Source organism: Myxocyprinus asiaticus, chromosome 5, assembly GCF_019703515.2.
Source record: "Myxocyprinus asiaticus isolate MX2 ecotype Aquarium Trade chromosome 5, UBuf_Myxa_2, whole genome shotgun sequence".
Lineage (NCBI taxonomy): Eukaryota > Metazoa > Chordata > Actinopteri > Cypriniformes > Catostomidae > Myxocyprinus > Myxocyprinus asiaticus.
In genome coordinates, this window is record NC_059348.1 from 11,005,027 (window position 1) to 11,031,343 (window position 26,317).

Sequence of the window (26,317 nt, forward strand, 5' to 3'; positions counted from 1 at the left end):
GCTTAAAAAAATGATAAAACCAGTATGCATGTTCTTATTATCAGTAAAACAGGACAGCAGCGGGGGGAAACAAACTCTTTCCACAAAAAGAACACAAGGATGGCTATTTGTATTACAATTCAATTGTACTCGGTCTCGAGTCCAAGACCATATTTTCATGATCTTGGTCTTGTCATGGACTCGTGAGCAATTGACTCGGTCTTGACTCGAACAAGCGTGGACTCTGACTTAACTCCGAGTCCAGTCTAGTCCCTTTTCAAAAAATATAGTGAAAGCTTCGACTTATCTGACAAATATTTTTGACTTACAATATCAGAGATCTTGACGTTTGTCACGCATTTCAGTCTGTTGCGTAGAATCAGAACTAGTGATGCCCATTTCACAAATAAATCATTCTATTGAGTCGGTTCTTTTCGGTGAATTGGCCAGACAGGTTTGCAAAAGGGTTTGAATCGACTGGCTATTCAGTCTGATTAGTTCGGTCCGCTATCTCACTGACTAATTTGCAGCAGTTTCTCACTCATTAAAACAGCATTGGGATATTTTTGAAAACGGAAAACAAACCAATCACTGGGTAAAGTGGATATTTACCTACAGTCAACAAAAGTCTGTTTTTTTTTTTGTTTTTGTTTTTTTGAGAGGTAACTTTGAGAAACTTCCATTGGTGCTGTGTCTTGTTAATAAAAGGCTTTTTACACCTTTTTACTTGCTACTATATGTCCAAAACAAACTTTTAAATACCTTAGAAAGATACAATGCTAATTGTGTCAGAAATTAACGGGGACTTGGGGCAAAAATGCCACTGAAATTGACAAAAATATCCCCGAAATTCAAAATATGGGGGCAAAAAATGGCCACACAAGTTTGGTATTGTACTCCCGCATTAAATTCCGGAACCGTTCTCCCCTCTTGTTCAAAATAAACTGTCCTAATGGGTAACAAGTACTGTATTATACTTCCCTGCCCTGTGCTGCTGTTTATCTGTCTGAAAAGCCTCACATGCTAGAGGCCAAAAGTGCGCAAGGGATGAATGTTATATAAAGAAGGTATGAGATATCACAAAACATAATGTAATCAAATGCTACAATTTACTTAATAATAATATCTCAATATGTTAAATAACCATAATGTTAATTAAGACTTTATTATTACAACTGTAATACAATAATACATATACAAAACAACCACTTTTAGTGTTTGAATCAATCATATCTCTCACTAAACACTGTTTATTTCAAATGTTTATTTTTGCATTATTTTATTCAGTTGGCATGTAGGAGTTGATAACAGTTTGCTTAATAATCTCATTCCATATCTGGATAATTGCTGCATTATATAGGATAAATTTCCTCCTCTATGATATTGCATTATATTAGTTTTGTACAGTATGTTAACTTAATAGCCAAAATACTTGGACATACGTGAATGAGAATAAATCTGAAATAGGAATGTGTTTCAGTCACAATGCACATTATGTAGATTAGAGATGATTTAGAGACATTTAGAATGTTACAAATGGCTGTTTCTATTTAAATAAATGTTGTATTCTTAAAATTTTCTGTTTGTACTAGAATCCTCTTGCAGCAATGCAGGTCTTTGGCATTTAGAAGCTGCTAGTTTAGAACCTGTGAGGAGTCTGTTTCTCAAACTAGAGACTGTGATTTATTTGTCTTTTTGTTGTGCATCTGGCCGTCCACTTTCCTCTCTATCCTGGTTAGAAATTCTTTTTTCAAAACAGTAATGCAGAATGGCCTTCATCTCTCTAAAACAATAAACTTTAGGAGAAAATAGAAGTTCAGGAGAAATGTGTTTCTTTTTGTCTATTTTTAAACCCAAAATTTGACTTGCAAGTGTAAAGCAACTTGTAAGAACTCAATACATCACCAAATGGGGAAAAACCCACTGTATTGTGATTTCCACATGGTAGCGCAACCATTTTCAATTGTTCTAATAATAAGAACGTTTTCTAGAGCAGCAAATTACCACTTTAGAATGATTTTGTAAGGAATAGGTGACACAGTATATGTTTGACATCATGGGTAAAGAAAAAAATGGAATAAATACCACTTAAAACAATTATTTCAAACCGTAATAATAATTTGCAATTAATGATTTTGGTTTCCAATTCCAATTTAATGCAACCTTGTTGAAATGAAACATCCATTTCTTTCAAGAACAAAAATGTCTTTGTGTTCTAAAAATGGAAGCGTATATACTATATATATAACATGTAACTTGTAATGTAATTACTTGAGTAGTTTTTTGGCAAACTACTTATTTACTCTTACTTGAGCCATAATATTTCTCAGTACTTCTACTCAAGTGAATTATTATTAGTAGCAGTACTTTTACTTAAGTAAAAAAAAAAAAAAACCTACTCTTTCCACCACTGGTTAAAACAGCTTCTTTTACTGATCACATGTGAATTCTACTCATAGAATGAGGCTTAAAGTAATTGATAACACATTTTAATGTCCCATTAGTTGATGTTTTACATGTAATCTTGAGCGTCCTCATTTTTAAATGCTCCTCTAAACAACTCCGTCAGCGACATGGCTGGTGTTTGAATATTCGCAAACAGCATGTTGTTGCTCAGCAGTTTCGCACTTCCTACTACCTCTGAGCGAAGAACTTCGCCGTGAATGAATCGGAGCCTTTAGGTGCTTCCTAAGATGTCTTTCTTGTGTGAAACTCTTTCCACACGGACTGCATATGTAAGGTTTCTCTCCAGTGTGACTTCGCAGGTGCTTCCTAAGATATCCTTTTAGTGTGAAACTCTTTCCACACTGGTGGCATGTGAAAGGCTTCTCTTCAGTGTGAGTTCTTGTATGCTCATTTAGGTATGACACATAAGTGAAACTCTTTCCACACTCAGTGCATGTGAAAGGCTTCTCTCCAGTGTGAAGTCTTAAGTGCTTCCTAAGGTGGCTTTCTTGTGTAAAACTCTTTCCACACTGAGTGCATATGATGGGCTTCTCTTGAGTGTGAATTCTCAGGTGCCTCTTAAGGTATACTTTTAATGTGAAACTCTTTCCACACTCAGGGCATGTAAATGGCTTCTCTTCAGCATGAATTCTTGCGTGCACATTAAGATATGATAAACAAGTGAAACTTTTTCCACACTGAATGCATATGAAAGGCTTCTCTCCAGTGTGACTTCTCAGGTGCCTCTTAAGATTTACTTTTAGTGTGAAACTCTTTCCACATAGACTGCATGTGAAAGGCTTCTCTCCAGTGTGAAATCTGATGTGGATATCAAAGTTTCCTTTATGTGTGAAACTCTTTCTACACTGAGGGCAGGTGAATATTTTTTTAGATCCTGTTCTTCGAGTTCTTTTTTGTGAGAAATTCTGTTCAGTCAGTGAGCAATTGAAAGATTTTTCTCCAGTTATGAAATTATTAGGTTTCTGATGTTGTTTCTCCACGTTATTGAATTCTTGACTTTCCTCTTTCACTTCCGTCAGCTCTAAAATGAACATAGCAAATTATGACAAATGTGAAACAAATATAAAATACAGTTGAACTCCAATTTATTGTCAGTATAGGCAAAATAAAGCATTATTTATTTGATTAATCAAATTATAAGCAACATTTCCTGTTTTTCATTAAAAAAAAAAAAAAAAAAGACACACCAGCGTCAAAAATGTTACTTTTTTTATTAAGGTACCATATTTGCTGCTGGATTTGATTTTCAGGGGCATTTTTTTCTTACCATTTAAAACAAACTGTATCTGTTGACTTCAATTTAATCAATTTATCAAAACAAATTCTTAAAATTGAAAATGCCCTAAAAATTCTATCAACACCATAATATGTATAACTAGGCTAATATCAGTCGGCCGATATTAGCCTTTCACCGATATATCGGTATCGGCGTATATTTTTACCGATATGAAAACTTTTTTTCAGAACATATAATGCAGAAAACAATGCTTTAGAATTGGTGTCATAGCGTAGTTTGTCCAGCAGAGCACGCTCCGACTCCATTGTTTACAGAGCTGATGGTGGCTCTGCAGACAGGGCGGATTTAAACGGTGTGGATTTGAGGAGATCTCTTCTCGTTAAATTGCTAACTAGTAAGTTAAATACATACTGAAAAGTTAATAAAAAATCTCCATCATTTTATATAACTAATATAACGTTAACCCTGTCCCTGACAACCATGTCACTCATGTTTATCACATATGTTTGCTATGTTAGCAAGCTATAGTTTGTCAGTGCAGTCAGTAATGTAGCAGATTAAAAGGTAAACATCAGAGCATCTTTTTGCAGCTCAGCAGACAACAGTGCGGTGGTGGATTGTGTCTGTTGAGTGTTGATTTCACACTATGTTATTACCTAGTTGGTGAGACACAATGCTGGAAAGTAAATCAAGTCCATCTTTTACTCTCCATGACAGGAGCTTATAGCTAACCAGCTAACCATGTAGCTACTTTCAATGTTGTCAGCTGAGTGGAAGCTAATGTGTAAATATGTATTCACCAAACTGTTTTGTTCAGGATTCACAGTTTGGTACCCCCTTCAACCGAATAATTCCAGTTGCTGCATTTACAAAATGTAATATTTAAAAGTCTTTTTTTTCCAGACATTAAAATAGGATACGTAATAAAAGTAGATTTAATAAATAGTATATTTGCCCTGTGTAAATAATAATATATAGGAACTGTATATAAAATAAATGAGAGGTGATACATACTAATACAACAGGCTGGAAAAATAGACATTATTTCATTTTAATATCCTTTATATATATATATATTTTGAATGTGGTGAAACTTGACACCGGACGACGCACCCTAAAAATGGCACCATTAGAACGGTTTCATGCTGAAGAGCCGTTTAAAAGTAAGATTTTTTTTCTCTCTCGTAAATATAAATGAGTGTAAAGGCCAACATCACCATATATGTCAAAAGGATTGAAGCCTGTCATGCAAAACATGAACTCATTGATGTCATTAAATGAGTGTAACACATCAATGGAAAGGAGGCGGCGAGAACCGGCTTGATAATATAAATAATAGTTTAATTATAAACTGAACCAAAAAGACAAACACACATAGGTGTCGGACAGCTGTCCGTAACTCTCTCTCTGTCGCACTTCCGTCTCCATTCGGCCTTTATCCCTCTTGGGCTAATCAGCCTGATTAGGAGATGTAGTAGAATCACGGCCCGGCCCTGCCCTCCGCCCTGCCACATTCCCCCCCCCCGTTCTCTCAGGCCGGGGAGCCGGGGAGCATGACGTTTCTCAGTGTTCATTTCTAGAATTTGTTGACAATGTATAATAATAATGTCAAACGTTCTTTGATAAAAAATATTTAAGAAAACAGCCTTCTGAGTACCTTTGCATAGTCATATTGGTGCAAAATCAGTGCACAATCCATACAGAAAAGATCTGTTTTCATTCCAGCTCAAAAATTAAGTATATCGGTCACCATATCGGTAATCGGTGAATTTTTCCTCTCTAAAATCGGTATCGGTCTCAAAAATCCCATATCGGTCGGGCTCTAATATATATATATATATATATATATATATATAGCCTTATTGTGTATTTCTATATACTTATATTTTCTATTCACTTTTTATTTTTATTCTATTTTTGTATTATTATCTCTGTCTTGTTGTTGTATTGTTTGTGTACTGGAAGCTCCTGTCACCAAGATTTCTCCAAATTCCTTGTATGTGTAAGCATTCTTGGCAATAAAGCTCATTCTGATTTTGATTACTATTATCTTATTGCAGATTCAATGGAACTTTCCTTCTGTGTAAAATCTTTATTATTTTATAATCTTTTTTTAAATATCTTTGCATCAGCGACATCACTTTAGTGAAAACACCTTTCGAAGAGGGCAAAAAACATCTGAAAAATGGTGTAGAGCTGCAGCAGAAAAAAACACGACCCAAGTTGCCCAAAGCATATGAGCACTTAATACAAAATGCTTTACAGAAGCTTCAGAGACGTTTATCCCCAGCCCATAACTTACACGTTAATGATTTATTCCAATCTTTAAATATTATAAACTCAAATTATGCAAGTTTGCATTTCCGTTTTGCAAAACAACTTTTAACAAACAGCAAGCAATTCATAGTTCTACTTCAAATACGCCTACTTCACAAGCAGAACACACACCTTACCCAAATTGAAAGCACATATAAAGGGACTGCAATTATATATATATATATATATATATATATATATATATATATATATATATCTCTGGAAAAATTAAGAGACCACTGCAAAATTATCAGTTTCTCTGGATTTACTATTTATAGGTATGTGTTTGAGTAAAATTAAAATGTTTGTTTTATTCTATAAAGTACTGACAACTTTCTCCCAAATTCCAAATAAAAATATTGTCATTTAGAGCATTTATTTGCAGAAAATTACAACTGGTCAAAAGGTGTTTTCAGACCTTGAATAATGCAAAGAAAACAAGTTCATATTCATTTTTAAACACCACAATACTAATGTTTTAACTTAGGAAGAGTTCAGAAATCAATATTTGGTGGAATAACCCTGATTTTCAATCACAGCTTATTCAAGCAATATTTAATATCCCTAATATATGCATGTTTACTAAAAATGTGGTAATATTAGCTAAGATTACAAGTATTTTACACCTTACTCATTTAAATTATTGTAGATTTTATAGACAGCACTTAACTAATCTATTTTAAAGACTCATACGGTACAACATTAATTGTTAATATTTTTTTATTGTTTAACGTGCTCAAATGCGGAATCGCGATCAGTAACCACAATATCCCATGAATAATGTTTGATTGATTAAAGCATGACAACCAATATAAGCTTCAACATATCTTAAAATGGTTAAAAATGTCAGAGGAACCATCATATCATCCAAACAGCCAAAAACTACAAGTTAACTCACTTTTTTATGAAACCTATTGAATATGATACAATAATGAATTATTATTGTGGGACCAAGTCACATTTATTGTTATAACATAATATTGAATTATTATTAGTTTGAGGACTGGATTTGTTTTATACAGTAGTAGTCAGAAGTTTATATACACTTAGTTGAAGTCATTAAAACTCATTTTTTAACCACTCCACAGATTTCATATTAGCAAACTATAGTTTTGGCAAGTCGTTTAGGACATCTAGTTTGTGCATGACACAAGTAGTTTTTTTTAAAAACTGTTTACAGATTGTTTCACTTTTAATTGACTATACCACAATTCCAGTGGGTCAGAAGTTTACATACACTAAGGGTGCTTTCACACTAGCAGTTTAGTTCGAAACACAGCACGGTTTGCATGAAAAATTGGTAATGTGAAAGCTGTCATGCGGACCGGGGAGCGCACCACGGTACCGAACCAGAGACTACCTGTGGGAGGTGGTCTGAGTTCGGCTGCAATGGAATTGTAGCGCAATTCACGTAAATGTGAAAGCAACTCGGACTCGGGTGCGCAATCGTTCAGGAAGTAAAGTAACCTGCGCATGCGTTTTAGCCGATGACGACATCTATCTATCTATCTATCTATACACCTTATAAATACTATATATAAATACTATTATAGGTTATAAATATAGGGTATAATAGATGACGACAGTGGCGATAACTTCACCTTGGACACGAGCGTGAGAAAGCGTGCAGTGAAAACAAAGATGCAAATTAATTTCTTTGCAATCAGCTGTCTCCTCATAAAATGCCGTTTGCGAGCAGCAGCAAGCCGCATTCCCCTGGACATCTGATGAGTTACACCATGATGCGCACATATACACAGCTGTCGTTCACTCTGCTGTGCATAATGGCACCAATATAACAAAAAACAAGAAGTACGATGAGTCGCGTTGTGTTCTCCATGCGTGTATGTGATGACGTAAACTGAACGCAAATGAACCGGGGTTCGATAGAATCAAGTGAGTGTGAAACCAGACCAAAGCTGCGGGGGGCACCGGGAACAATCGCACTCGGAATCGGACCGCAGCAAACATGCCCAGTATGAAAGCCCCCTAAGTTAACTGTGCCTTTAAGCAGCTTGGAAAATTCTAGAAAATTATGTCAAGCCTGATTTAGCTTCTGATAGGCTAATTGGAGTCAATTGGAGGTGTACCTTTGTATTTTAAGGCTGTGGCAGACAAGCCTCTTGTTCATCAGGAAAGGAGGAAGATGGAACCGGATTAACACTTAAGAAGACTTTAAAAATAAATTAAAACACTGGACTGCAACATAATAACAGGACGACACACACACATGCACACAGCTCTGTGTGTGTCTCATGCTCTCCAGCACTCCCAACTCCTCTTATCTCTCTCCCGCTGATTGGGCCACTCAGCACCAGGCGCGCACACTCACCGGCCACGCCCTCCTCCTCCTCGTAAGAAAGGCCTACCTTCAAATTCAGTGCCTCTTTGTTTGACGTCATGGGAAAATCAAAAGAAATCAGCCAAGATTTCAGAAGACCTCCACAAGCCTGGTTCATCCTTGAGAGCAATTTCCAAATGCCTGAAGGTACCACATTCATCTGTACAAACAATAGTACGCAAGTATAAACACCATGAGACCACGCAGCCATCATTCCGCTCAGGAAGGAGATGCATTCTGTCTCCTAGAGATGAACGTAGTTTGGTGCGAAAAGTGCAAATCAATCCCAGAACAACAGCAAAGGACCTTGTGAAGATGCTGGAGGAAACGGGTAGACAAGTATCTATATCCACAGTAAAACGAGTCCTATTTCTGCTTAGCTGCAGGAGGGACTGGTGCACTTCACAAAATAGATGGCATCATGAGGAAGGAAAATTATGTGGCTATATTGAAGCAACATCTCAAGACATCAGCCAGGAATTTGAAGTTCCGTTGCAAATGTGTCTTCCAACTGGACAATGACCCCAAGCATACCTCCAAAGTTGTGGCAAAATGGCTTAAGGACAACAAAGTCAAGGTATTGGAGTGGCCATCACGAAGCCCTGACCTCAGTCTGATAGAAAATTTGTGGGTAGAACTGAAAAAGCGTGTACGAGCAAGGAGGCCTACAAACCTGACTCAGTTACAGGAGTTCTGTCTGGAGGAATGGGCCAAAATTCCAGCTACTTATTGTGAGAAGCTTGTGGAAGGCTACCCAAAATGTTTGACCCGTGTTAAACAATTTAAAGGCACTGCTTCCAAATACTAACAAAGTGTATGTAAACTTCTGACCCACTAGGAATGTGATGAAAGAAATAAAAGCTGAAATAAATAATTCTCTCTACTATTACTCTGACATTTCACATTTTTAAAATAGTGATCCTAACTGACCGAAGACAGGGAATTTTTTCAACTATTAAATGTCAGGAATTGTGAAAATCTGAGTTTAAATGTATTTGGCTAAGATGTATGTAAACTTCTGACTTCAACTGTATATTTTTTGTTGTATTTATAGCACCTGAAGCGACAGAACACTGAAAGTGCAGTGTGTGTTTGACAATTTACAATGTTCCTCATTACAAATCTGGTGAAGCGCTGTCACCTTTTCTGTAAACTTGCGTCAGGTTTTTAGATTTGAATAATAACTTGTAGCACACAAATGTTTGGAATTGCATGTAAACCTGCAGCTCTTTGTTTTCACAATGCATGTGAACCGCAGCCTTTTGCAGTTTAATAATCACAAATGACAATACCAAGTTTTTATGTTATTTGTGCAGTCTTGAAGGATCATGAAATTAATGACATGCTCTTTAGAAACATAGTGGCCATGTAAAAAGCGCATTAAATTAATTGTGATATTCAATAAACTGCTTAATTTTATATCACCAGCCAAATCATCAAGATTATATTGTGAATATTCAGTATATCACCCAGTCCTAGGTTATACATTAATACTGCACCAAGATACAGAATTTGACATGTAGCCTAGTTTCGGAGCATATCCGAAGTGATCTTTAAGATTCTTGTTATTTGTGTCGTTTGTCTCTCTACTCTCGTTTCCTTTTGGCCTGTTAAAGAGATCAACCACCATTCATTCATGATTTAATACGACACATTATAAAAAATATTTTGATAATCAGTTCTGCTCCAAACAATGTGCCAACTGTATATACATTATGTACAAAATAAATAACCATAAAAAAAAGAAAAAACATTTGTCTACAGTTTTAAATCAATAAATAATATTATATTGAAGCAAACTCTGTGTTATAATCCCATATAGTTAATAAAGTCAAATGTAATGAGTGCACGTATCAAGAACTTACACCCACCTCTTTGTCCATCAGTATCTTCACTTTTTATTGTGTATGGTTGTGTAATACTGATGTCTTCAATCTCCTCTTTAATAAACTCCATCTTTACAGCAGATTTCAGTCGTTTCACCTGGAGATTTCCCTCCTCATCTGCAAACTTTTCCTGTCACGTTCGTGCAAGCTGGGAATAACCAATATAACTAAAAATAATTGTAAAGAAAATCACATCATGTGTGGATGCACTTTACACACACACTCTCACACACACACACAAAAAGTAATTTAAGAGAAACCAACTATCATCACTTCACATTAAACATTTCTGTAATCATATACATTCATTCCACATTATTAACCCAAAAACGAATCTCTGGTAATAGTACCATGTTATTGCAGCACATTAGTAAAAGCTTAAAATCAATTATGAACGTTCTGTATCGTTTTATCGTTCATCTTAAATGCTGAAGCGCTCAAGAACACAAACCTTCCACAGTCAAATCATAACAGACTTGAAAGCAGTGGCGCAGCCAGTTTGACGTCACAACATCGAAGAAGCCAGAATAAAAGTCCTTGAATGTTTCTAGTGTGTGTGTGTGTGTGTGTGTGTGTGTGTGTGTGTGTGTGTGTGTGTGTGTGTGTGTGTGTGTGTGTGTGTGTGTGTGTGGACTGTATCCAGAAACAATTTTTCATTTATTTTGGAGTTGTCCTTGCTCAGTGTATTTTTGGTCAGACTTCTGCTCATTTGTTACAGAACATATTATGTCTATTTTCCAACTTTGTTTGCAAAACGTTTTGTTTGGCTTCTTTAATTAGGATATGTATTATTGTAAAGAATATTATTGAATTAATCTGTTACTCCTTTTTAGGTAAATTTAGTATACATTTAAAAAAAAAAAAAAGTATGGAAAGAACAAACCATTGTATTTAATCTTTAAAACAGAAGTCCTACAATATTTTAAAACAACATTGAACTTGAAAAATAAGAAAGCTGTGAAATGTCAAAGTACACCGATCAGCCACAACATTAAAACCACCTGCCTAATATTGTGTTGGTCCCCCTCGTGCCGCCAAAACAGCGCCAACCCGCATCTCAGATCTGAGATATTATTCATCTCATCACAATTGTACAGAGCGGTTATCTGAGTTACCATAGACTTTGTCAGTTCAAATCAGTCTGGCCATTCTCCGTTGTACCGACTACCAGAAGTTCGGGGCACACCTGCATCCATGGGCCCAGGGGCTCAAGCCCCAGTAAGCCTGTAATGCGGCCCTGTCGACTACTGAAATTTTGGTATTAAGCTCCATAAACCTGATCAGCTGCCTGAAGTTGTTTTACCAAACTTTTAATACAACAGTTTGTCACGCAGATCTCAGTCGTTTCACTTTGAATTTTTCCTCCTCGTCTTGGAACTTTGTCATGTTTACGGGAATTATCAAAAAAGTGAAAAAGAAATGCCAAGTAATCATTCCGTTCCTCATGTGTGGATGTGCACATATCAGTGCATCACATTAAAGGAATATTCCGGGTTCAATACAAGTTAAGCTCAATCGAAAGCATTTGTGGCATAAAGTTGATTAACACAAAAATGTATTTAGACTCGTCAGTCCTTTTCTTTAAAAGAAGCAAAAATGGAGTTACAGTGAGGCACTTACAATGCAAGTGAATGGGGCCAATTTTTGGAGGGTTTAACGGCAGAAATGTGAAGCGTATAATTTTATAAAAGCACTTGTATTAATTATTCTGTTACAACTCAGCAGGGCTCCAGACTAAAAAAATGACTTAAGAGCCATTGGCTCCTAAACTGAAACATTAAGGAGCCAAATGGCTGTTTTTAGTCACCAAATCACAAATTTTATCTGTTTAGATTGCTGTTCAGAAACAAGATAGAAAGCAGAAGAAAAGGAAGTCAGATGGTAACCCATTCATTGAAGGTTTAATAAACAGTATATATAGTTGAGAAGATAAGTTTGCATTCCCTTTTGTCTCATAAATGTTCACACCCCTTTCATTATTTATACAAATATAAGAGATAAAAGATTTTTTTTAATTTAATACTGCTCTTCACAATCTTTACAGATATTTAATACTATAAAGTATATAGTATGCAGTAGTGTGTTGTCTTCTTGAGCATCAATTAATGTTTGCACCTTGTGTAATAGTTGTGTACAAGTCCCTCAGTTGTCCTAAGTGTCAAAAGCTTGATTTCACATATATATAGTAATATTTATTTATTTATTATATATATATATATATATATATATATAATAAATAAATAAATAAATATTATATATATATATATATATATATATATATATATATATATATATATATATAATAAATAAATAAATAAATATTATATATATATATATATATATATATATATATATATATATATATATATATATATATATATATAATATTTATTTATTTATTTATTATATATATATATTTATATATATATATATATATATATATATATATATATATATATATATAATAAATAAATAAATATTATATATATATATATATATATATATATATATATATGTGTATATATATATATATATATATATATATATATATATATATATATATATATATATATATATATACACAGTACTGTGCAAAAGTTTTAGGCACTTAAGATGTTTCACAAAAGCATTTGTCTTAAGATGGTTATTTATATCTTCAACTTTAGTGTGTCAATAGGAAAAATACATTTTAGACTCCCAAACATTACTTCTGCAAATAGAAAATATTAGAATAGAAGAACAGGGAGCCCTGCAACAGATGTCATGGCCCCCACAAAGCCCCTCACTGAACATCGTGTCAGTCTGAGATTACATAAAGAGACAGAAGCAATTAAGACAGCCTAAATAGAAGAACTGTGGTGAATTCTCCAAGAAACTTGAAACATCCTATCTGCCAACAACCAAGAAAAACTGTGTCCAGGTGTATCTAGGAGAACTGTTTTTAAGGCAAAGGTGGTCACACAAAATATTGATTTAGCTTTTTATGTTTACTGGACTTTGTATGATGTTAATTGATAAATGAAAACTGTTTATGTCATTATTTTTGAAGACATCCTCACTATGCAACATTTTTCACAAGTGCCTAAAACTTCTGCACAGTACTGTATATATATTTATAAATATATATATACACACACACACACACACACACACACACACACACACACACACACACACACACACACACACTACCGGTCAAAAGTTTTGAAACACTTGACTGAAATGTTTCTCATGATCTTAAAAATCTTTTGATCAGATGGCGTATGCTTAAATGTTTGAAATTAGTTTTGTAGACAAAAATATAATTGTGCCACCATATTAATTTATTTCATTACAATAAAAAAAAAATAAAAAAAAAATGAATGAATGAATGAAATGAAAGAATGAGTGTTTCAAAACTTTTGACCGGTAGTGTATATATGTTTTAAAATATTGCTTTAGTCTTTCTTTACTGTTACTGGATGGCCCAGACACAGAGACTACAAGAGTGCAAATTGAATGAAATTCCAGATTCAGTTTATTGTGCTACTCCAATCCCAATCAATAATTACAAGAAGAGAAACATGTTTTAAACAGTACAGGGCCTTCAATTATAAAGAAGCCAAAAATACACATGGGCCTCTTATTTTGAAATGTCTGCACTCCCAGTTGTGAGCTCACTGATGGCTGATTTGCTGAGAAAGTGAATCTGATTTAAACTGCTAACATGAGCTCCTGAGTTCAAACCCTCAGTTCTTTTCGAGTGATTCATGAAAAAGACCCGGTTCAAAAGAGTCATTTGTTCACGACTCTTTCACACTGGGATTGTTTTTGCATGCTACAGTGAGCTCTCAGGAACAGAATGGGTGAAAATGACAGAATGACTTCACTGTGAAGTCACAGTATACAGCTGTCTATTAATTACTACTATAAAATATACTGTGAAAGTCCTGCAACTGGTAGCCAGGAATTTACTGTAAAATCACACAATTTCTTTTTCTTTTTTCTTTTCTTTTTTTAACAGTGTAGAGATAATACAACAGTTTAATTTGTCCAAAAGGGGTCTGCTAGAATTTTGAAAATGCAAGAAAATTATAGTGCCTCATTTTGTTTTCTTTTGTAATAGACTCTAGGTTACACAGCCTTTCAAGCTTGTGGGGATGGACCTCATAGGAAAATTGACATTGATGGACAATGGCAATTATTACATCTGTGTGATGATTGATTTTACGACTAAATGGCTCAAGGCTTATCCTTTAAAATCAAAAGCCACCAGTGCAGTCACAGATTGCCTTGCCAAATTTGTACACCAATTTGAGGCACCTAAAAGAGTTCTCACTGACCAGGGGAAAGAGTTTGTTAATGAAGTGTGTTGTACAGGCTGTGTTCTGTGTAAGCCAATTCCTGTAGATCAACTGGCAGAGCATGATGTTAGAAATGCTAAGGTCATGGGTTCAGTTCCCAAAGAATGCACATACTGATTATGTATACCCTGAATACACTAAGATGCTTTAGATAAAAATGTCTACCTTTTAAAAGAGTTGCTGGATTTATCCACTTCAGTTACCTAATATTACTCAGTACTTTCTTGGCTAAGTACACTATAATAGTCAGACTGTAAAATAAAGTACAAACAATAAATAATAGCAATATTTAACTCCTTAATAGTTGGTATTCATGGCAAAATGTAAATTTTTTCCAGATTGACAAGAGTGTGGAGGACACTCTGTCAGTTGAGGGAGTGACTGAGTCTACAATCAGAATAAGTGAAGTTTTGATGGAGGCAGAAGGTAACATCAGAGCTACACAAGAAAGGGTTAAGAAATGACTAAATAAACCTCTCACAAAATTCAATGTGGGGGACAGGGTGTGAAGTCTCAACAACAGCAATTGTTCATATCCCAACAACAGCAACTGTTTATATCCCTAACATAGAACTCCCCACACCCAGCTCCACATCAGCATCAGCTCCAGTTCCAGTAGTCTCTCCAGCCCACTCCACACCAACATCTCCATCTTCTGTCCCAGTGGTCTCTCCAGCCCACTCCACACCAACATCTCCATCTCCTGTCCCACTGGTCTCTCCATCCTGCCCTGTACCAGCATCTTCATCTCCTGTCCCACTGGTCTCTCCATCCTGCCCTGTACCAGCATCTTCATCTCCTGTCCGAGTATTTGTTGTATTCTACTCGAGAATGTATGTTCTTGGTATATTTGACAGTATGTTGTACAGTAAATAATAACATTTTATAAGTTATGAAAACAGAATATATATAATTTGTCAGGAAATTAAAAAGCAGTTAAGAGTTAGTAATATTGCCTTTATGCATCCATATGGATCCAGTATCCATTTGATGCCGCTGGTGCTACAGAAATGACATACTTCACCTTTAAGGTACTCAACTAAACTTTAAACTAGCAATTAAATGGCCTTTCTCCAGAGTGAATGCACAGATGATAAATCTCTTATGTCGGCAAACCACCTGCCGTACTCAGAACACTAAAGTAATTTGTCTCTGGAATGAATTTTCATATGAATTTTTAGGCGTTTTCGAACTTTGCAGCTATTCCCACACTGATGACGTGTGATTCTTAAGATGTCCTTTTTGTGTAAAACTGTTTCCACACTGATGGCATACAAAACTTCCTTCCCCAGTGTGAATTCAAATGTGTTTATTAAGGTTCCCTTTTTCTGGGGGGGCCTGGGTAGCTCAGCGAATATTGACGCTGGCTACCACCCCTGGAGTTGCGATTTCAAATCCAGGGTGTGCTGAGTGACTCCAGCCAGGTCTCCTAAGCAACCAAATTGTCCTGGTTGCTAGGGAGGGTAGAGTCACATGGGGTAACTTCCTCATGGTCGCTATAATGTGGTTCTCGCTCTCTGTGGGGCGCATGGTGAGTTGTGCGTGGATGCCACGGAGAATAGCGTGAAGCCTCCACACGCGCTACGTCTCTGCGGTAACGCGCTCAACAAGCCACGTGATAAGATGCGCGGTTTGATGGTCTCAGATGCGGAGGTAACTGAGATTCGTCCTCTGCCACCCAGATTGAGGCGAGTCACTATGAGGACCTAGAGCCCATTGAGAATTGGGCATTCCAAATTGGGGACAAAATCAAATGCTAAATTCTTCCCACACTGATGGCATGCATAATTTCTATCTCCAGTGTGAAACCTTATGTGTCTATTCAGGTTCACTTTCACTGTGAAACACACTGATAACATGTGAAAGGCTTCTCTCCATTGTGAAATTTAATGTGATTCTTAAGGTGTCCTTTCTGTGTGAAGCTCTTTCCATACTGATGGCATTCACAATTTCTGTCTCCAGTGTGAATTCTTTGTGTTTATTAAGGTTCCCTTTATCTTTTAAACTCTTCCCACACTGATGGCATGTGAAAGGCTTCTCTTTAGTGAGAATTCTTATGTGATTCTCAAGGTGTCCTTTCTGTGAGAAACGTTCCACACTGATTGCAAGTTAGACAATTTTTTGGCTCTTGTTCTTCGAGTTCTTTTTTGTGAAAAATTCTTTCCAAATTGTGAGCAATTAAAATGTTGTTCTTCTGATTTGAAATCATCAGGTTTCTGATATTGATGTTTCTCCTCCACTTCACTGTGGTCTTAAATTTCCTCTTTCATCTCTATCATATCTAAAACGGGAACATGGGTAGATGACATGAAATTTGGGTACATGGGTAGATAACATGGGTTGTGACGTACTGAATCCTTTGAAAAAAAATTTAATACAATGTTTCTAATTTGTCTATAAAATGTATATATGTACTTTGTAAGACCTCATAATTGAAACAATATGGAATATTTTTGCTTTTAAAACTTAATTAGTTACTACACAGTACCATAATAAATACTGGTTTAGACATATACACTGATCAGCCACAACAATAAAACCACTGATAGGTGAAGTGAATAACATTTATCATCTCATTAAAATAGCACCTGTCAAGGGGTGGGATATATTAGGCAGCAAGTGAACAGTCAGTTCTTGAATTTCATGTGTTGGAAGCAGGAAAAATGGGCAAGCGTAACGATCTGAGCGACTTTGACAAGGGCCAAATTGTGATGGCTAGACGACTGGGTCAGAGCATCTCCAGAACGGCAGGTCTTGTAGGGTGTTCCCGATATGCAGTGGTTAGTGCCTACTAAAAGTTGTCCAAGGAAGGACAACCAGTGAACCGGTGACAGTGACATGGGCTCCCAAGGCTCACTGATGCGCGTGGGGAGCGAAGGATAGCCCATCTAGTCTGATCCCACAGAAGAGCTACTGTAGCACAAATTGCTGAAAAACTTAATGCTGGCCATGATAGAAAGGTGTCAGAACACACAGTGATAAACAAATTGAAGGGGATCTAGAAAGGGTCTTCAGGTGGGCCAACACCAGTCTCTCAAATTATTTCATAACCACAGATGTCAGGGCGACAGGTCTGTAGTCATTAAGTCCTGTGATTTTTGGTTTCTTTGGGACAGGAATAATGATTGAGCGTTTGAAGCAGCATGGGACTTCACACTGCTCGTGATCTATTGAAGATCTGTGTGAAGATGGGGGCCAGCTGGTTAGCACAGGATCGAAGACACGCTGGTGAGACGCAATCTGGGCCTGAAGCCTTCCTCGTCTTTTGTTTCCGAAAGACGCGGCTCACATCATCTTCACAGATCTTAAGTGCAGGTTGAGTAGCAGGAGGGGGGTTACAGGAGGTGTTGGTGTTTGTGTGAAGTGAAGGTCAGAGTGGGTGTGGGGTGTGAGATTGGGCCTTTCAAATCTGCAATAGAACACATTCAAGTTGTCAGCCAGTTGTTGGTCCACCACAGGGTTGGGAGTAGGAGTCTTGTAATTTGTGAGTTGTTTCATGCCACTCCACACTGATGCAGGGTCGTTAGCTGAAAACTTGTTTTTCAGCTTCTCAGAGTATCTTTTTTAGCCACTCTGATTCCCTTATTCAGTGTGTTCCTGGCCTGATTGTACAAGACTTCATCCCCACCCCTGTAAGCATCCTCTTTGGCCTGACAAAGCTGCCTGAGCTCTGCTGTAAACCACAGTTTGTTGTTCTTGAACTTAAAATAAGTCCTCGTAGGAATGCACATATCCTCACAGAAACTGATATATGATGTAACAGTATCTGTGAGCTCGTCCAGATTGGTGTCTGCAGCCTCAAAAACACTCCGACCCATGCAATCGAAGCAGGCTTTTAGTTCCCGCTCTGCTTCATTGGTCCATCTCTTTATAGTCCTTACTACTGGCTTGGTTGATTTTAATTTCTGCCTGAAGGTTGGAAGAAGTTGAACCAGACAGTGATCAGATAGTCCCAAAGCAGCTCTAGGGACAGAGCGATATGCATCCTTTATTGTTGTGTAGCAGTGATCCAGTATATTTCTGTCTCTGGTGGGGCATGTGATGTGCTGTTTGTATTTGGGCAGTTCACGTGTGAGGTTTTCTTTGTTAAAATCCCCAAGAATAATAATAACTGAGTCCGGGTATTGTTGTTCTGTGTCTGTGATTTGATCAGCCAGCTGTTGCAGCGCTGCATTCAAACACGCATTTGGCGCGATATAAACACTCACCAGAATAAACGAGGAAAACTCCCACAGCCAGTAGAAAGGCTTACAGTTAATAAAGAGCGCTTCCAAATTAGGACAGCACATCCTCTTTAACGTTGTTACATCTATACACCAACTTTCACTGATGTAAAAGCATGTTCCACCGCCTCTCGTTTTCCCCGTTAAATTCGCGATGCGATCCGCTCTAAACAGCTGAAAGCCCGGCAGATGTAATGTTCTGTCCGGAATGGCTTCACTCAGCCAGGTTTCTTTGAAGCACAAGGCAGCAGAGCTTGAAAAGTCCTCGTTTGTGCGGGTGAGGAGATGTAGTTTGTCCGTTTTGTTAGGAAGAGAGAGGAGATTCGCAAGATGAATGCTCGGCAGCGCTGTTCAAGCCGCGCCGACGGAGTTTGACCAGCACACCGGCTCGTCTCCCTCACCTGCGTCTCCTAGCACGTTTAAACAACACAGCCGCGCCTCTGACTAAAATGTCCAGCAAAACGTCTTGAATATTCAAAAACCGGGAAAAGATTGACTGGTGTATGCTGTCGAATGTTCAGCAGTTCGTCTCTGGTAAAACTGACTGGAAAAAGATTACTAAACACGGGACAAACAAACAAAAACAACAAAACAATAGGAGCGCTCCACACCGAAGTGGCCATCCACGGCGCCATCATGATGACAAGAAGCTAGTACACTGATATACAGTATATAGACCTTATCACGCTCGCACCATCTTTGATTTCTAGTGGGAATGACAATGAGGCTGTGAGGGATAGACTTACCAGTCTCTTCAATGGGCTGTACTGCAGTTTAAAGTGTTTTCGGATCATTCCGCGGACAAAACATTGAAAAATATCTTTCCAAGAACATTCAGTATACAAAGAACTCCAGACAACATGAGTTGTGGAAAGTCAGATGTGATCTAGGAGCTTTAAACAGCTTTATGCCAGTGAAGAGAATGTAAGTCTATCCCTCACAGCCTCATTGTCTTTCCCCTTAAAATCAAAGATGGCACTAGCATGAATAAGGTCTATTTATGCCATGTTGTATGTACATGAACATCAAAGCGCCACTTGTCAACAAAGTCACAGCATACAGTAATACACCTCAAGACAGTCACTGCAGGAGATAAATTCCTCTGCTGTAGTCTATTAATGCATAATCTAAAAGTGAAATGTTGTGGAGATTATTTTTCAGGAGTCATTCAGCAGATTCTGTCTTGCATTAATAAATCACTGCAGTAAAAAAGGCTCATCAAACTGTTGGATGCTCTGAACTGCATGTTGCGCCCCTGCAATATTTATAATCTAACTTATGCAGGTCAGAGGATCGAGACGCTCCACAAACAGTTCATCTTTATTATGTAATCTTTTCTTAAAGAATAAATAAATAAATATGCTACATTGGAAAAGGCATCTGTTCTTTCCTATGCATGTAACAACTACAATAGTACGTTAATGCACTGCAGTGCACACAACAACAACCTAAACTAAAAACATAAAACAAGGATTCAATAATGATGGCCACGAAATGCACTTTATTAAACATGAAAATAATATGCATATATGCATTTATAACAATTACAATAATAAGTTTCCTTAATCAATTTCTGAGCAGTAAAGTTACAATAGAGACACGCTAAACAAATTAGTATGTACATAACTGTGCAATGAAATCAGTACATTATAAACAACTTGAGATGATGATACATTTTATGGCGAACTAACTAGTTGTAATTTGTTCCTATAGTGGCTTTTAAATAGACAGACTATTGGCTAAAAGGACAATGGAAAGTAATAACTTGTGCATTTCTGCGACTGGGGCAAAACTATTTAGAAAACAGCTGCACACACGCACACTTTGGGAATTTCGAAAAAATGCAATGTAATAAAACACTCAGAGATCAACAATATTTGTAAACATGCTAAAGTAACTTCACCGGAAAACATAGATGAATTAAATAAGCCTGCAAATTTGTGCGAAATCCCACTGGACAGCTCAAAATACAAATAATTTTCGTAGGATTACCTTAGTGAATCAGAGTAAGGAAAACACATGGTTTTGAACATGGATTTTAATATACTTGCTCGATTATGTAATTTTGTTCATTTTTAACAAAATAATCTTCCATAGTGCAGTTTTGAGACCCCGGCACACATACAGAGAAGTTCTTCTTCGTTCTTTGCTCAGAGCCAAAAAGGAGTTCGAAACAGCTGATCAACTACATACTGCTTGTGAACATACAAACACTCGCCACACTGCTGGGGGAGGGGTTTCGTTATATTTACATACGAGAAAGATTACATGCAAAGTACCAACTAATGTGACATTAAAATGTGTTATCAATGACTTCATGCCTCATTCTATGAGTAGAATTCACATAAGATCAGTAAAAGAAGCTGTTTTAACGACTCAAAGATTATTTAAAATGTGATTATATATATATATATTGGGGTGTAACGGTTCGAATTTCTCACGGTTCGGTTTGTATCACGGTTTTAGGGTCACAGGTTTTTTACGGTTTGGTATTTGCTTTGTTCAGATAAAAAATACTATTCCCAAATCCAAAGAATATTCTATTTAGTAAACACTTCAACAGGTTTGCCCTTAAATAACAATCAGTTTTTTACAACAGAAACCATAGTTTAACCATGTTATCTGCAGTAAAATCACAGTAACTACAAAATAAACATGGTTACTGTCATGGATACTATATATAGTAAAATCATGGTTACTATATAGAAATTACAGTATTACTGTTATAAAACCATGGTTAATTGTATCAAAACCAGGATTTCTGCTCAAAAAATGGTAACAGCAGTCATGGTTACAATAATATTACTATAGTAAAACCATGGTTACATTTCGTCAGGGTCTTTTACTAAAAAAAAAAAAAAAAAAAAACATTTTCTCTAATTACTAAATTAGTAAATTTTCTCAGTACTAATACTCTACATACATCATACATACATGACAAACAGTACGGTTCGGGATTTTACCGAGAACCATTACGCTCCTAGTATATATACACACACACTGGCGGCCAAAAGTTTGGAATAATTTACAGATTTTGCTGTTTCGGAAGGAAATTGATACTTTAATTCACCAAAGTGGCATTCAACTGATCAAAGTATAGGCCTAGTCAGGACATTATTATATCAAACACAGTTGAAAGCTATTTGGTTAGTTAAATGAAGCTTAACATTGTCTTTGTGTTTGTTTTTGAGTTGCCACAGTATGCAATAGACTGGCATGTCTTAAGGTCAATATTTGGTCAGAAATGGCAAAAAAGAAACAGCTTTTTCTAGAAACTCATCAGTCAATCATTGTTTTGAGGAATGAAGGCTATACAGTGCTTGAAATTGCCAAAACAATTGAAGATTTCATACAAAGGTGTACACTACAGTCTTCAAAGACAAAGGACAACTGGCTCTAACAAGGACAGAAAGAGATGTGGAAGGCCAGATGTACAACTAAACAAGAGGATAAGTACATCAGAGTCTCTAGTTTGAGAAATAGACGCCTCACATGTCCTCAGCTGACAGCTTCATTGAATTCTACCCGCTCAACACCAGTTTCATGTACAACAGTAAAGAGAAGACTCAGGGGTGCAGGCCTTATGGGAAGAATTGCAAAGAAAAAGCCACTTTTGAAACAGAAAAACAAAAAGAAAAGAGTGGTCAAAGATAATTGAAACTGAAAAAGAGTGTTATGGATCTTAACCCCATTGAGCTTTTGTGGAATCAGCTAGACTGTAAGGTGTGTGAGAAGTGCCCGACAAGACAGCCACATCCAAGTCTGGATTGGTAATCTGGCATACCGGGCATTTTCCCGGTGGGCCGACGCACTTTGAGGCCGATCAGGGGCGGACTGGCCATTGGGAGAACCGGGCTGACCGCGAAACGGTCCGAATGGGCCGCGATAAGCTGAAATGAGCTGCCACGTTATGCAGAATGGGCAACAAAACGGCGCCGCAATATGCCAAAGGGGGCAGTGACATGCAGAAAAGGACATCAAGAGAAGATTTGGCAGAATAAAAAAAGTGATGATAGGCATATCACACTTTGGGCTGCAGACAGCATATGAGTGAAGCAGCATATCAAACAACAGAGTAAATAGTCACTCAAGAGTATTTGAGTAGATTTGATAGATTAGATTTGACTACCAAAAAAATTGTATGACATGGTCTTGGAAAATGCCTCTACGCAAACGATCGTACAGATGTAGTTAAGTTTAAACCAGCTCGCTAATAACTCTGCACGCCGGTGTGTTCATGTTGACTGATCTTAACTGACTGAACAGGAATTAGTTGTTGGTCTCAAAGTAGGTGGAGTTCCAGGTCACATCTACCGATGACGAGGACCAATAGCAGTAAGAAGGTGTTTAGCAGCCAGTAAGAGGTTTTCCTGAAAGTTCACCCAGGCTATATATTACGAACCACCGAAACGAACACAAAATCAACTTCATTTTGGCTCGATTTTGTTCTATAATAACATTATACATGTTCGTTCTTCGATTTCATAGAAAGTGTGCAGAGGCCTTTAAATGGTCTTTCTCCAGAGTGAATGCACAGATGAGTTTTGAAATTACTTGTCTCCGCAAACCTCTTGCCACACGCGGATCACTGGTGTATTGTCTCTCCAGAATGAATTTTCATATGAGTTTTTAGGTTTCTTCGAACTTTGTAACTCTCTCCACACTGATGACACGTGAAAGGCTTCTCTCCGGTGTGAATTCTTATGTGACTCTTTAGGGTACCTTTCTGCGTGAAACTCTTCCCACACTGAGGACATGTAAAAGGCTTCTCTGCAGTGTGAATTCTTATGTGTCTATTTAGGGTCCCTTTGTGCGTGAAACTCTTCCTACACTGAGGACATGTGAAAGGCTCTTCTCCAGTGTGAATTTTCATGTGATGAGTAAATTTTTCTTTTTGGCTGAAACTCTTTCCACACAGATGACATGTGAAATGCGTCTCTCCAATGTGAATTTTCATGTGACAATTAAGGTTTTCTTTGTGTCTATAACTCTTTCCACACTGATGACATTTGAAAGTCTTCTGACTTGTGTGAGTTCTTATGTGAATCTGAAGGCTTCTTTTACGTATGTACGTTTTTCCACACTGTTGGCATGTGAAATCATTTTGGCCTCTTGTTCTTTGACTTATTTTTTGTGAGAAAGTCTTTCCAGTTTGTGAGCAATTAAAATGTTGTTCTTCTGATTTGAAATGATCAGTTTCCTGATACTGATGTTTCTCCTCCACTTCATTCAGTTCTTGACTTTCCTCTTTCGGCTCCATCAGATCTAAAATGAACATGGGTAGATGACATGAAATTAGGTTATATGGGTAGATGACATGGGCTGTGACATAATGTACCCCTTTCCCTTACAGTCAATTTATTTATAAAGCACACTGTTTTATGTGACGTTACTGTATGACCGCGCCGCCATGCTTCTGACCAAAGTTCCATATACTTTCAATGTGCTGTGCTGTGGGATGCGACAAAAGTCTTCTTCAGGAGTTAAAAGCAGCTCAGACATTCACACAGAAGGGATCATCACAGATATTTTGTACTATTGTGACCAAATCAGACCAGAAAACAACACAAAACATTTGTAATTTCTGAATGAGAGATATTTACGGTGATGTACCGATGGGCGTGTGTACTCACCGGTCATCAGACTCACTGGCATACAGAGATGAATCGTGGATCAAATATATTTAAATGTTCACAAAAGCCCAATTTGGCAATATTTACGCTGACTTGAGACCTGTACACACGTTTCCTGTGCATCCTGTGCTTTACATGTAAGTGATTTACAGATCTGAATTCATGAATACATCATATTAATCTGCGTCTCAAACCACCTCCCGAAGTGGTTTGAGTGATCGGATTGCAATCTGTCTTGAATGTGTTTCTGAGGGCATCGGACAGCTATCCGATCTGTGAAAACGCATGAAGTGGCCAAGTGTTTCCGCTTGTTTGTCAAGCATCTCTCCATGCACTGACCACATAACTCGCACGAAACAGCAGCAGTCCTCTTACTAAATAGAAATGCCTTCTCTAGAATATGAAATATTTGTCCAAGCAAATGTATATCTTTTGCACTCTCAAGAGATGATTTTAGTTTAACTAATTAGGTGCAGTTATACTGATTTCTTGATTTTCTACGCCCTAAAGTTGTTACCTAAGTGACTAATGAATAATCAAGAACTTACACCCACCTCTTTGTCCGTCAGTATCTTCACTTTTTATTGTGTATGGTTGTGTAATACTGATGTCTTCAATCTCCTCTTTAATAAACTCCATCTTTACAGCAGTTTGTCTCACAGATCTCAGTCGTTTCACCTGGAGATTTTCCTCCTCATCTGGACACTTTCAGCAAGCTGCAGACAGGTATACTTGTAGAGACTGAATGACAGCCAGAGAAAATAATAGTTTTGAGATTTTAAACTTCAGCAAATTAAACATCAGCATTCAGTATGTTTTAAATCTGTATGTACAGTCTAATAATGCATTGGCAATGTACGCTTAAGCTTCTCTTGCCAGTAAAGTTTATTATTAATTGAATCTTCCCATTTGATCCTATTATTAAAACATTCCACTGTAAGAATTTGCCCAAATCTTAATTACAACATGCCTACTGATTTTATGGCATGTATACATATACTTGTATCAAAGATTAATACCTGTAAAAATGTGTCTAATTAACTCAATCGGGGAAAATGAACATTTTAACATGTTCACATTTTTTAAATAAAAATAAATGATGACTAACCAATTTCTTACATGTTCTTTGAGACAAAGTATAAAGTGAATATATTTTTGATGATTTTTAAATGTTTGTTGTAATGTATGTACCATAATTTAATCAAGAATAATCACAGAAAGCTGTGCGATTAATTCTTTTAAAAATTAAAATAAAAAATAAAAATCAACAAATCTACATTAATTGTTGTTAGAGAACATAAAAAACATACATTTTTAACGTTTTATATCGTTTTCTATTCTTGAAGAGCTAAAAAAAAATCAAAATAAAAAAATAAATAAAAATCATACCTTTTCAAAGCAAAAGGAGACGCGGCGCACTCCTTATGACGTCACAACAACACAGCTGTTGGGAGAAGTAAAATAAAAGTCCCAATAAACGTGTTGCGTAAAATCACAAAATACACTGACTATTGTCTATTTGTCAACACAGAAGGCAAATATATATTTAGAACTCTGAGAATTACAGCACAAAAAAAAAAAAAAAAAAAAAAAAAATTTTTAAAGTTGACACCACCACAAGTAATAGATAGATTGGGAAATAGCAATAGATTAAATATATATTGCCAAGAATACTTGTCAGATGAAAGATGGTAGAAAAGAAGTAAATATAAACTGACTAATCCAAGGTTATGAGTTATTTGGAACTAAATTTCCTTACATTAAGGAATTAGACATTTAAAACTTTTAAAATTGATCTATTTATGTACGTATGTATATATGTGTATATGTACGTATCTGCATGTTTAAGTATGCATATATATGTACAGTATATTTATAAATTGAATTATGCAT

General features: G+C 36.6%; 2 protein-coding genes across 4 annotated transcripts; both read right to left on the reverse strand.

Annotated features, from left to right (window-relative positions):
• Window positions 1-1,217: 1,217 nt before the first annotated feature.
• Window positions 1,218-10,712, reverse strand: LOC127440852 (gastrula zinc finger protein XlCGF8.2DB-like). Of its 3 annotated transcripts, none has more exons than XM_051697856.1 (3): window positions 10,677-10,712; window positions 10,211-10,373; window positions 1,218-3,466 (listed from the first exon to the last, which is right to left on the reverse strand). In XM_051697856.1, exons 2-3 carry the CDS (start codon window positions 10,293-10,295, stop codon window positions 2,532-2,534), a joined length of 1,020 nt encoding a protein of 339 aa, XP_051553816.1. In that variant the 5' UTR covers window positions 10,296-10,373; window positions 10,677-10,712; the 3' UTR covers window positions 1,218-2,531. The 3 variants fall into 3 exon arrangements, with proteins under 3 accessions (XP_051553816.1, XP_051553814.1, XP_051553815.1); XM_051697854.1 differs by having other exon boundaries at window positions 10,211-10,392; window positions 10,677-10,711; XM_051697855.1 differs by lacking the exon at window positions 10,677-10,712 and adding an exon at window positions 10,576-10,658 and having other exon boundaries at window positions 10,211-10,392.
• Window positions 10,713-20,286: 9,574 nt separating this feature from the next.
• On the reverse strand, window positions 20,287-25,850 carry LOC127440900 (gastrula zinc finger protein XlCGF7.1-like). The gene is made up of 3 exons (XM_051697995.1): window positions 25,814-25,850; window positions 24,979-25,165; window positions 20,287-24,056 (listed from the first exon to the last, which is right to left on the reverse strand). The coding sequence occupies exons 2-3, from the start codon at window positions 25,061-25,063 to the stop codon at window positions 23,377-23,379; spliced, it is 765 nt and encodes a 254-aa protein (XP_051553955.1). The 5' UTR covers window positions 25,064-25,165; window positions 25,814-25,850; the 3' UTR covers window positions 20,287-23,376.
• Between the last annotated feature and the right edge of the window lie 467 nt (window positions 25,851-26,317).

Coding starts and splice junctions, on each gene's coding strand:
- LOC127440900 (XM_051697995.1), bottom strand. CDS start 25,063: ATGGAGTTTATTAAAGAGGAGATTGAAGACATCAGTATTACACAACCA. Junction 24,057..24,978: donor AGATACTGACGGACAAAGAG/GTGGGTGTAAGT, acceptor TGTTCATTTTAG/ATCTGATGGAGCCGAAAGAG.
- LOC127440852 (XM_051697856.1), bottom strand. CDS start 10,295: ATGGAGTTTATTAAAGAGGAGATTGAAGACATCAGTATTACACAACCA. Junction 3,467..10,210: donor AGATACTGATGGACAAAGAG/GTGGGTGTAAGT, acceptor TGTTCATTTTAG/AGCTGACGGAAGTGAAAGAG.